This window comes from Musa acuminata, chromosome BXJ1-4, assembly GCF_036884655.1.
Source record: "Musa acuminata AAA Group cultivar baxijiao chromosome BXJ1-4, Cavendish_Baxijiao_AAA, whole genome shotgun sequence".
Classification (NCBI taxonomy): Eukaryota; Viridiplantae; Streptophyta; class Magnoliopsida; order Zingiberales; family Musaceae; genus Musa; species Musa acuminata.
Genome location: NC_088330.1, coordinates 37,261,136 through 37,274,426, shown reverse-complemented (window position 1 = coordinate 37,274,426; position 13,291 = coordinate 37,261,136). Strand labels below are relative to the sequence as shown.

General features: G+C 39.8%; 1 protein-coding gene across 1 annotated transcript; it reads left to right on the top strand.

Annotated features, from left to right (window-relative positions):
• Nucleotides 1-7,828: 7,828 nt before the first annotated feature.
• On the top strand, nucleotides 7,829-9,245 carry LOC135672582 (phosphoenolpyruvate carboxylase kinase 2-like). Its single transcript, XM_065181076.1, has 2 exons — nucleotides 7,829-8,687; nucleotides 9,024-9,245. The coding sequence occupies exons 1-2, from the start codon at nucleotides 7,880-7,882 to the stop codon at nucleotides 9,131-9,133; spliced, it is 918 nt and encodes a 305-aa protein (XP_065037148.1). The 5' UTR covers nucleotides 7,829-7,879; the 3' UTR covers nucleotides 9,134-9,245.
• The last annotated feature ends 4,046 nt before the right edge of the window (nucleotides 9,246-13,291 follow it).

The window sequence follows — 13,291 nt, the reverse complement described above, 5'->3', positions numbered from 1 at the left end:
CAGTTTTTTTATTTTTTATTATTTTCTGTGAAAGCACATAAGCTCATAAAAAATTATCTATTTTAGATACAAATATTTACATAATGGATCTCTAAAATCTTTTGTTAGAAATATCTTCAATAGAAATATATAACAAAATCACAGAAATTTAATTGAAGTAATCGAATGGGATGAGTGGATGGAGAAATGTGAAGAAGCCTTATATTGTTGACTGGTTAGTGATGATGGAGAATGTCTCTTCTCAGAGATAGACAGCAGTGATATCTGACCACCTTTTGGGGATTTTAGGGTGGCGTGCGTACTCATCCAAAATGATTGCAAAAGACTCATCCGGTTTGATTTCGACAAGATTGAAAAGGTACAAACGTGAACAAAGAATGAAAGGATGAGGACATACAGGGAAAAGGGCTACCAAAAAAGAAGAAATTCTTAGATCAATAATTAAGAAATAAACCAAAAAATACGACATAAAATTAATTACATGATTTTGTAACCCTAATCTACACTTATGGAAAACACCTGATTTTTCATTATATATATATATATAATAAAGAATAATAATCTCTTCAGTTAATCAAAATCAGTCCGAAACTCTTATATATTTTCGAAGAGCTTTTTCTCTCGATTTTTGAGAGAAAAATCTTATTACCATCCAAAGTATTTTAAATATATATATAATATACTGAAAAAATAGATATCTAATCATCCGAATGATTTGAACCTAATCAGAGTCGTAAAAATAATAAATGGTGTCACTGTTAGCAACTGCAACTTAAAGTGTCTATTAGTAAACACCCATTCCACTGTCTGACCCCCTCGAGCAGCAGAAACCCAAGGCGATGCAGTCAAACGCTGCGGTCAACACAAACGTGACGTGATGCGTTGAGCCACGTGGGGATTAAGCCATCAGAATGACGACGACATGGATAAGCTCTCGTCCGCTTTGCCAGAGAGGCTGCAGACGCGTTCACATCGTCTGTCGACTGACTTTTGGAACGAAGGGGAGGTGCGTGAAGACTACTGCGTTGGCTCTTCTCGACAGTGGTGGGAGCACATCTCCCCACGAAATAAGCAAGTCAATGTGTCGGATCTTTGTTGTCGGAAACATACTATATTCTCTCACTCGCTTGCACCGTTCTTCACGTTGGTGAATCAAATATATTCATTGTTGTCAATGCAATTTATTTGAATATATGATATGATATCATACTTATATTTATACTTTAATTCGAGCATAAATCTCTTTGCATATATATTTTTCTTCTTTTCTTTTCACCTGAATGAAGCATTCATTGATCACTATGTTGTCAGTGGAATATTTCAGATGAATAATAATAATAATAATATTTTTTAAGAAAAAAAAAACATGATTTGATACTTCTTCCTTATAGAAAAAAAAATTAAATTCCTAATGATGTGATAATAAACTGTAGATATATTGAATTAATCTAAACTTCCAAACAAATCTCATATATATTTTTTAGGAATATTTCTCTATTTTTTCTCATCCCTTTTAGAATTTATATACGAAGAAGAATCAGTAGAGATGTAACCATAGATAAAATACGAGGTGATACATGAACACTAACATATGGTAACTTATGATGAGCTGATGATGATGAGAGATATGCGTCATGTTTAACATAGATTATTATATTATATTTATGAGAATATATATAAAAAATTGGGGTAAAATTAAAAAAATTTTAATCACCTTGATTTAGCTTTATTAGTTGATTGGTCATCCGTGCTCGTGCACTTGACTTTGTGACCATGTATCTTCCAACACTAGAAAAAAAACCATTAGATCTTGTAGTGCTAAGAATCTTTTTTCCTTTTACTTCACCTTTATACATATATTTTTATAACATCATAATTGTTCCTTTAGAATTTAATACATATAACACTCCATATGTTTATATCACTTTAGATATTAGTACAGTTCCAAAATTTCAGATTAGTCATTTTTAATTATGAAACTATGATTTCTAGTGACTTATATATAGAAAATAATATAATTTAAGATAACTACTAAATCACGCTTTAATACTTTCATGAAAAACTTAAATTAAAAGGGAAAAAAATACAGAAACTGCCAATTTATAGAAATATATATTATTTTTTTGAAGGATGTTAATGTTATTAAAATTTCAACATCTTTGTTCTACTGATTGATTGATGAAAAACTAATTATGATAATATTCATTCAAACTAATATATATATATATATATATATATATATATATATATATATATATATATATATATATATATATATATATATATATATATATATATATATAATCTACATTATCTACTTTTTTGGGTGCTAAATTTCACATGTTTAATTGATTTAAAATAAGTTGATCTTAACATAAAAGTAATCCTACCGACTTCATTAATCCATCGTCACATTAGTATGATAAGTTTGATGGAAAACAAAGACCAAAAAAAAGAGAGAGAGAGAGCATTGAGATGAGCAAAACAAAAGAAAAAGTAAAGGAAAACCTTTAATTAAAAGTTGTGATATTCCAATTTCCTCTTTGATGCTCAATGTGATATCGTTTGTTCTACGAAGTACACGAATGCACCAAACATAGCTATCGATATGAATTATGATGGTCCATACGATGAATGGATTCAAGACGTTGATGTCAACCTTGTCTATTCCCATCTCAAATTACCAGTCGTCAATCATCGCAGCCAACAAAGAACTGCCAGAGTAGGATTTGAAGGATGTGTACGTGTACAAATGGAGCCAACCAAATTAGACTTGTTTGACTAATTGTTTAGTTTAAGCTACCTTAATCCACTTCGTGCTTTCTTGGGGGTGAAAAGATACAAGTAGATCATAAATATACATATATACGTAGACAATCGGATGCTTCTAACGTTGATAATTAAATATAATTTTTTAGATGATAAAAAAAATATATTAATGTGTTTGAGATGAAAAGATGAAGAGAATAATACACTAAATAGTAAAATTATATATTTTAATATTAAAATGAGGATTATCAATAGTAAACTTCTTTAAGAATCTCATGATCCAAATGCAACATATAAAAGATATGATTGTTTCTCTTAACAGGAACTTGTTATCTTGAATCAAAGTAAAGAGATGAGAGATTGGATTTTTGTAGGACTGTAAATAGCTACTGCAGAATCGACAAAGATAGATGAGTTGGTAGTGGTATTTCTTTTCATTGTATCCTCACTATAACTAAAAACAGATAAAATCAATCATAAATAGTTGTCATCTAAATTTGAAGGTAGTAAAGATTTGCAAGGTGACAACAGATACTGTTCATCCCAAGATGTATTATTTGCACAAAATACTACACTGTATATGAAACAAAATACCTGATCTACACTAGTAGATGCTGATTGACACACTGTAAAAATATGAATTTTGTTTAATATATAATGTAGAGATATGATGATACTACATTGTATATGACCATACATGCTGATGCTACACTGTATATGTTGTATCTACACTAGTCGAACTCATGCTAAAGACTAACTAAATCAACTTTACCAGTGTTCTTATTTGTGGATTATACTGTGCATGATGTTGACGAGCTGCTTGAAGCTTACTATCATAATATGGAGGCATGTCTGAGGTAGGAGGAAGACCAGTGCCGACATGACCGGGAAGAGCTTGTTGCGAGACTCCGTCTTGTTTAGAGAGATGACGATGACCTGTTTGAAACTTACTATCATTATTTGGAGGCATGTCTGAGGTAGGAGGAGGAAGACCAGAGCCGCCATGACCAGGAAGTGCTTGTAGCGAGCCTCCGTCTTGTTCAGAGAGATTAGGGAACTGTGGTTGATCATCACATAATTCCAAGTGTAGACGGCCAAATAAGTTTTCGTCTTGGATAAGCAAATCTGAAAAGTCAAGTAGTTCTAACGGCGAGTCTGTATTTGTGAGTTCTGATGAGTTGCCTTGCAACGCCGAGTTCGGCGGGTTCTGCTCTACCTGCGAGTACGCTGATTCTGATGGATTGTTTTGCACCGACGAGTGGACCGATAGTTGGTTGTCGTTCACTGACGTGTGGACCAATGGTAGGACCTGCTGTGCCGAGTTCGTCAGCGTTGCTGATTGGTACACATGCTCTGCGGAGTTCATCGGCGTTCCCGAAGGGTACACTTGCTCTGCGGAGGTCATCGCCGGTAATGACGAGTAGACTTGCTCTCCGGAGGTCATCGCCGGTAATGACGGATAGACCTGCTCTGCCGAGTTCATCGACGTTCCCGAAGGGTACACTTGCTCTGCGGAGGTCATCGCCGGTAATGACGAGTAGACTTGCTCTCCGGAGGTCATCGCCGGTAATGACGGATAGACCTGCTCTGCCGAGTTCATCGACGTTCCTGAATAGTAGACTTGCTCTGCTGAGTTCACCGGCATTAATGACGGATAGACCTGCTCTGCCGAGTTCATCGACGTTCCTGAATAGTAGACTTGCTCTGCTGAGTTCACCGGCATTAATGACGGATAGACTTGCTCCGCCGAGTTCATCGACGTTCCCGAATAGTAGACTTGCTCTGCTGAGTTCACCGGCATTAATGACGGATAGACTTGCTCCGCCGAGTTCATCGACGTTCCTGAATAGTAGACTTGCTCTGCTGAGTTCACCGGCATTAATGACGAATAGAGTTGCTCCGCCGAGTTCATCGGCGGGAATGACGGATAGACTTGCTGCGCTGAGTTCATCGGCGGTGGTGGTAGGAAGAACTGTTGGGCCGAGATCGCCGGTGCGTAGAATTTCTGTTCTGATCTCATCGTCGGGTGGACTTGCTGTGCAGAATTCATTGCTTCTGCTGAATAGAATTGCATCGATGAGTTCGTCGCTTCTGATGGATAGACTTGCTGTGCGGAGTTGATGGCTTCTGCTGAATAGAATCGCAGCGATGAGTTGGTCGCTTCTGATGGATAGAGTTGCTCTCGTGAGTTCATGGCTTTTGCTGAATAGGATCGCAGCGATGAGTTGGTCTCTTCTGATGCACAGACTTGCAGTCCTGAGTTCATGCCTTCGGCTGAAAAGAATCGCAGTGATGAGTTCGCCGCTTCCATTGGGTACACTTGCTTACCTGAGTTCATGGCCTCGGCTGAATAGAATTGCAATGATGAGCTCGCCGCTTCTGATGAGAAGTCCGCCGAAAGCATTTGACGAGCCGTTGCAGACCGACGATAGTCTTGCATCCCCAAGGGCAAAGCATACAGCGGTGCGTTGTTTTCATGGTCGAATTGATTGTTGCAGATGCTCGGGGGATCATCCCACCCACCCTGATGAACTCCAACTTGACAACCGGTCGAAGCCAACATATAACTCAGCCCTTCTTCGTTGGGAACGCTGCCGCCGCCGCCGCCTCCGCCTCCGCCTGTTCTAGAAATCTTCGAAGGCGGAGGGCTGCTGCTTCTGCTGCGTCCACCACTATCCAAATCACTTCTCTTCCTCTTATCCGCTCCTCGCTTCTTTTGAATGGAGCATAAAACCCACGGATCCAACTACAAAATCACCAAATATCATTGCACCCATTTATCATGGATCAATCAAGTCGAAAGCAAATCTTAAAAATTATCGATACCTGCATAGAGCCGTCGGAATTACGATGCGGCTGGTGAGAGCCGTCGGAATTACGATGCGGCTTGTTAGAGGTGGACTTGGTGGTGTACTCCTGCATGATCCAATCAGTCTTTTGGCCATTGCCAGCCTTCCCAGTGTAGAAGACGAGGGACCTTCGGATTCCAACAGGCTTTCGATTATAGTAGATGATTTTCTCGGTGCCTGTGGCTTTCCAGTATCCATCGCCGTCGCAGGTGGTACGGTTCGGACGAATTCCATTGGGGTACTTGCGCTCTCTGGACGTGAAGAAGAACCACCTCCCTTCTCCATAATCTTCGTATTTTTCTGGCAATAGAACAATACTCGCTACAGATACGAATACAACTCCAGAAATACATGGGTGTATACGACGCACGTACCCACGAGGTCTGCAGGATGGTAGTCGTAGAGTTTTACGTCATTGAATGCTTTGTACTGCAAGTCCTCGCCGTCGAGTTTGGCCCGGAGATAGTGGCCGATGAGTTCACCGTCGGTGGGCACGAAGTGGAAGCCGGCCGGAAACTGACTGATGGGGCCTCGTCTCTCCATGATTTTTCGCGCGTTCGCCCCCCTCCGCGGCGTCTGCCGGAGTCACGGCGGAGGAGAGTCGGTTCTGATGTGCGTAGATAGTACGTATATATGGGGAGACGTATGCCCGAGGGGATCGGATATCGGATTAGATTTCGGATATGGGCGTAGTTCGTATATAGAATCCGATTAGATCTCGGAAACCAACGGCCGCCATTGCGCCACCGCCTTGCAGCTGCAGGACACCCCCACGACGCGCTGACCTCCGTGATTAATCTTGGGATTATCAAATATTTAACCTCTTAAACCTTAATTAATGTCATTTCATCTAAAAGTTTAAACTCGTAGATAAGATACGACCTTTATGATGTGATAAAACGTAATCTTTTGAACAAATAGAAAACATATCCATAGGTTTCATCTCATCTCTGTCTGTTTCCGTGCATTCATTATCGTGATTGATCCGATCCGACGGTGCCGGTTCGTCGAGCACCGGACATTAAAGGTGTGGGTCCGGTCCCACACGAGCCTTTTAGCCGATCATTTAACCCGCGTGGGGTTACGAGTGGACCGGACAAAGTAGAATCGTTCCGCCCCCGATTCGCAGTTCTTAGGCAAGCCGAGAGCCGATGGACTCGAGTGGCTGAAGAGGGAGAAGAGAGTGCGTGATTCTCGACTGTGGAGATGGGATCGGAGCGGTAGGGAGGGACTACGACGAGATCGGAAGTGGGCGGCGGTGCTCGTCGAGGGATTGAATCTTGATTCAGCCGCTCAAATGGCGGATGCTGTAGCAAGATACGGTGAAATGACTTTGCCCATGCATGCAATCTGGGCAGTGGAAGAAGATGCATCTGCCCTTGTTCTCATGGTTCATAATTCTAACTGCCCCCTTGGTTAGCTTTCAACTCTTACACGAGTTCGATTCGAATTGGAGGTTTAATTCTAGCATTGACATCTTACATAGAATCTCCAAGGTATCAAAGAGACATGCTATCGATCGTCTAGAGAGTCAAAGCAGAGAATTTTCGCTCGGTCTTTGATGTCGACCTATAAAAAAATAAAAACAAAGAACACAGAGGAATAAAAAAAAAAAGACAGAAAAGTAAAGGACACGTTTTAAACTGGTCCAACTTCCTCGCGGATTCTCCGAGCGCGCCGTCCTATTCCTCCAACCACGTGGGGCCACGTGCTCCCTCGCCGTCAAATTTACAACGGCTTATCATGGCCGCGACCACGATAACTTATTGGAACGCGCAAGTCATTTCACGTTATTTCCGCTAATTGTTGGTGAATTACCGATCGGACGGTGCAAGTTCACTCAAAATCGAATCGGACGGTCCTGATTCACGAACTGATGGTTCAAAAGTATACGCAAAACGACATGACACGTCGGAGGATTTTCCTAACAGACCAAACTAATCACGCTACATTATATATGTCCATTAGTTAAGCCGTTGCTTTGTCTCCTGGGATAGTTTGGTAATTGTGGGTGAGAGTGACATCGGCTCGAAGTTAATAGAGTGGAGGGTTCTTTGGCCGTCCGTCGTCCGTCCGATTATAGGGATCCGATGGAATCGACCGTCCACGTGGTCAAATGCCAGGGCATATTCCTTCTCCGATTCGGATTCGTCTTAGACTATAAGTATACCGAGCAACGGTGGACTGAAGAGTCGCAGGAGACGGACGGGAGGTAGAAGAGAAGGCGTGATTCTATAGTGTGGAGATCGGATTGGAGAGGCATGAGCGAGGCATTGGTGAGGAGGGGCTACCAGATCGGCGTGGAGATCGGGCGGGGGCGGTTCGGGGTGGTGAGGCGGTGCCGATCGGAGGCGACCGGGGAGGAGTTCGCCGTAAAGTCGGTCGAGAAGCGGGTCCTGGCGGACGCCGTCGATCGCGAGTGCGCGGCGCGGGAGGCGAAGGTCCATCGCCTGGCCGCTTCAGGGAACCCCCACGCAGCGCAGATTCACGACGCGTACGAGGACGACGACTGGGTTCACCTGGTGGTGGAGCTTCTCGAGGGCCCGGATCTCTACGACCGGATCGCCGCTCGCGGGGGAGCGCCGTTCCCGGAGCCGGAGGCGGCGGCAGTAGTGCAAGCGCTGGCGGAGGCCGTGGCGGCGTGTCACCTGCGGGGGGTGGCGCATCGGGACGTGAAGCCGGACAACGTTCTCTTCGACGCGCTGGGGCAGCTCAAGCTGGCCGACTTCGGGTCGGCGGAGTGCTTCCTGGGGGCGGATGGGGGACGGGCGCCGATGAGGGGGCTGGTTGGGACCCCGTGGTACGTGGCGCCGGAGGTTGTGATGGGGCGGGAGTACGGGGAGAAGGTGGACGTATGGAGCGCTGGGGTGGTGATGTACATGATGCTTTCCGGTGGAGCGCCGCCGTTCTACGGGGATACGGCGGCGGAGACCTTCGAGTTGGTGGCCAGGGCCAACCTGAGGTTCCCATCGAGGGTTTTCCGCTCGGTATCGCCGGCAGCCAAGGACCTGCTGCGGCGGATGCTCTGCAGGGACGTCTCGAGAAGGTTCTCCGCCGAGCAAGTCCTCAGTAAGCACCAACAGACCCTTCGTCTCAACTTTGATCTCACTCCGCCCATCATCTTGATCGTTTTGTTTTCTGTTAGACGATTTGTTGTTGTTAACCGCAGAAGATTTGTTTTCTCGTTTTGGATTTGGGGATTTTTAAACTCATTCTTTGATTTATTTCTTCCCTTCATGAATTATTGCGGAAGTTTTTGGTCGATTACATTGATGATCTAAACCTTGGCAGAAGAAAAGCTGCCTTCCTTTTCCTATTTGTTTCTGCTAATATGTCTTATTTAATTAGAAATAATTATTACAAATTCTTCCTCCTCGGCATTAATACGTATTTAACATGAGAAAGGGCATCCTTGGATCACAAGTGGAGGGTTGAGTACGGTTGAGGGAGCAAGCCGAGATCCATCGCTTGCCACGGAGAGGCCCGAAGGCCCGCTGCTTCGTCTATGCGCGTAGCTCGCACCGTACGCCGACCTTTAAGCTTGAACCATGTACGGGACAACGAGAGAGATGGGATTCCTACACCGGAGTTGTACATTGAAGCGTGCAAACCTTCGACGGACGTCCATTTTCCGTTAGTACGATCCTTTTCCTTCTCCATTTAATAGAGATTTCGTGTTGTACTGAGGCCAATGATGAAAACTCCTATTATACTCCACCTTAAATGGGACGGGTATCCGATACTGACTAAAACTCATGGTATAGTTAGAATAAAAAAAAATTAGATAAAAATGTTTCAGAGTTGGAAAGAGCTCATGTTTATTGCTATGATAACCTATCATCTCTTTGGGATAGGGATGAGTGGTTTTCCGTGCGACATATAGATTATATTTTATACAATTAATTATTTTTATCACTTTAATTCCTATTGATTTTTATTTATGAAAGTAAAATATTTAATCTTATTTTTCATCATATTGATTCTAAGAGTAAAAATATCATAGGGTTTATCACTTAGTACATGTTGACTCTATTTCTAAAAATATTATAGGGTTTATCACTTGGTACATATTGACTCCATTTTATTGTATTAACTCTATCTCATTGTACGATATTTTCATAGTTGATAGTATAAGAAAAAAAAATTAAATAATTTTATTTCGAAAATATAGGGATCCTAACGTAACATTTAAAAATATAAAAAGATCGAGATGTTAAAAATAACTAATTATGAATATTAATCTATAATTAATTTTATGGAGGAAAAGTGTCTTTACATCCTAAGGCTATTATTAATGATTAACCCATTTTGATCTATTTATAAGAAAATAATTTTACTGATCAAACTTCACTTTTTTACCTCCTTAGAAAATAGATTTATCTTTCATTAATTAATTCCCCATCACACTCACTACAATTGCCTCTCCATTTCCAATATCCCATACTTCCTAGATGCAATTTCTTATGGGGGTGCGAGAATCCTCTTCACTAATTCCCCCATAAAGCAGTACCATCTCAAATTTGTAAGAAAACATCGATTCTTCTTCCTTGGCATATCAACAATCACATCCTCCATCTAAAACCCAATCCATCCTTGATAAATTGTCACAACATCTGTGCTGAAACAATGACATCTTTACACTGACTCATGACGCTTATATTGGAAGTACGCCATGCATCAAAGCATCACATTCGAGAGAGATTTTTACTGATGGATATGATAGATATTCGAACACCGCATCATTGGTAGCCAGCTAGACAGCCACCCACTTATATGCCTTGTCGGCACGACAGGTAGAATGAATGACCCATACGGTCACCATACATAATCTTGTCAATCGCAATGCTCGACGTTTTAGGTAACACTCAACAATGTGACAAAACCACTTCCATGGATCAACTCCCCCACTTAATCCTTATGATCACTATATCATTCTATATGAAGGCTCAGATACGCTTCTGCAACTACAACTCTTTGAACCTTTCAAATCCTAAATCATTGTTGTTCTTCCAAGTTATTAACTTTAGCAGGATCCTTGTCCGACACAACCTCTATACAAATTCGATAAAAAAAATTTTACAGAATACTTTGTCGAACCCATTCATCTCCTAATATCAAACCAAGGTTGGTTCCTCAACATCTCAAACAACTATATTTTGTTTAAACAACCTTCTTCATCAAATACTACTGATATAACTTCTCTAATATCCCAGTCGATATCATTAAAAAGCCAGAAAATAAACAACAATCACTACCGAATTATATTATGATCTGGCATCAATCTTTAGACAGATGGACAGAATACCAATCAACAAATATCGATTTAACCGATAAAATCGTACTCTTAGCCATACCGATAACAAGAATGCACATATTCTACTGTTGGATCCAATGTATAAAATATGGGATGCATGGGCACAATTTAATCAGTACAACTTTTAACAACAAATAACAAACAACAACAGAGAAATACCCTGCTACTGCAACTAATTAACATGCAAGTAATTTTGGTTGACGAAATATCTGATTGTGTTTCAAGTCCTCACAACACTTGTTGCTATCACTGGGATACATGATAAGAAAGTAGAAACCTGGTGTCTAAGTGAATGAATGATGAAATCATCAGAAATTAGCCAAGGCCATTTACTGTAGACACACTAGGACAAGCCAACATGGACAGCAGCTTAGGACCCACAATTTAATCCTTATAAATTGGTCCTTAAAATTTCAGTGAGTTACCAAAAGCTATTACAGTCTCCTGATAATTCACAATTGCATTTATGTTAAACCAGCTAATACAAGGATTGTTAAAAAAAAAGAAGAAATCCAGAAACACATCTTGAGATACAGTGACTACATTATGGTATTATTGCACAGACAGATATTTGAATTGAATCTGAGAAGTATTCAAGCAATCAACATGAATAAAAGATACAGAGAGTTTTGAGGAGATAAAAGAAAATTAGTTCTGAGAAATCAAACAAGTTAGTTTTCTTTTGATGTTGTATTTAAATGAAATGAGAGAATAAATTCATGAGAAACTCTGGAATCATACACAAGCCCACTTCTAATTTTATCATATCAGTTAAGAACCTAATGTTGGATTCGATAGTTAGAAATTTTATTACATTTTAAGGCACAACATTATTCTTGATATACGTACCATAAAACCATTGTTATTTATAAACTAAGACACACCGTACAAACCATCCACCCGAGATTAGTATGGATTTGGTAACCAAAATTTTCAACTATGTATATAAAAACACATGGATGTGTCCAACTTGTTATAAAATTTTTATGGCCATTCAGCTACAACATATAACGAAGAAATGATGAAAGAACAAGTTGTAGGTCATTGTCCCACTCTGTGAACAGTTAACCAACGTAAAATTGGAGATGGTCCAACAAATATCTATCTGAACAATCTAAATGTATCAACTTCTTCAAGCAGGTGAAAACTAGCAAGCTATATCTACAATCTAAAATTCATGATTGAAGCATAAAAAGGTCAAAATTGTTCTACTAAATAAAAAAAAGGGCAACAAATAATGCAAAATCATTGAATGGTACAAGAAAAACATGCTGCTGCTCCAATAAATTGTTCCATCAAGAAAACCTTGTAAACAAGGTTTTACAATTTTATTGTCTATCGAACTAGCCAGCTCCTATTAAATTAATTTTTTTTATTGCTATTAGGTCCATAATCCATTCTTCCAACCATATACTCTCTCATTTCCTAGTCCTCTTTCAGCTGGCAGCATTATTTATGTTTATCAATAAGTTAAATTTCATGTTTCTATGGTCATGATTGTAACATCTGAAGACCATATGACTATTATTCTTCTTATTCGTCATTTTAGTGATAAAATCGAGCAGTTTCTCTTGTTTGTTAAGAAAGGGTTATTAGAGTGTCATATTTCAATTAGAATTCATTAACGAAGGCTGATTCTTTTCAAACATAAACAATTGGATGTTTAACATAAAGACACAAGAAAGTAAAAAAATCAAAAGTGCTGTAAAACCATATGTATTTGTGAGAGTTCCTTAAAGGGGACAGTCAATGTCTCAAGATTTTATCCTTTACTGTGTTATACAAGCAAAATGATTAGGCAGCAGGAAGAAAATTGAAGTTAATCAATCAAAACTCTCAGAATATTCAGCTGGTTAATCTAAGTCAACGGTTCACTCTGTATACAAAACTTTGTTTGCATTATTCATTTTATGAGTTTCTAATAAATCTCTGTTCTAACCTTAAAATGAAGCACCACAATAGGGCACATTACATTTGATATCCTTGATGATGCCTAATTAGTACAAGAAAAAAAACAATCTTATATTGAACTAAGGGTAGTCAAAACCCCAAATATGGTAACTTCTATAAGGGAAACTCAAAGGGCTAATTTGTTTGAGTTGTTTTATAGTAATATAAACAATCAGTGTGGTTGAATCTGAAGCAGTTACTTTCAAAATAACCTGAAGAAAATCAATGATTAGTGGGAGAATCAGAGTTAAAAAGAAGATTTTCTCGCTTCTTTCTCATTTTCAGAAGTAAATCATGATCAACCAAAACCCAAAATCTTTATTCCTTTGCAAACTTAAACCATTCAAAGTCTTATGAATAAAAGATGTTTATCTATCCAAAACTAAAAAAAAAGAAGTAACAATTATAA

What these genes read in the sequence shown, in the direction of transcription:
- LOC135672582 (XM_065181076.1), top strand. Translation starts at nt 7,880, where the DNA reads ATGAGCGAGGCATTGGTGAGGAGGGGCTACCAGATCGGCGTGGAGATC. An exon ending in CTCCGCCGAGCAAGTCCTCA is followed by an intron (nt 8,688 to 9,023) that starts GTAAGCACCAAC and finishes AACATGAGAAAG; the next exon opens with GGCATCCTTGGATCACAAGT.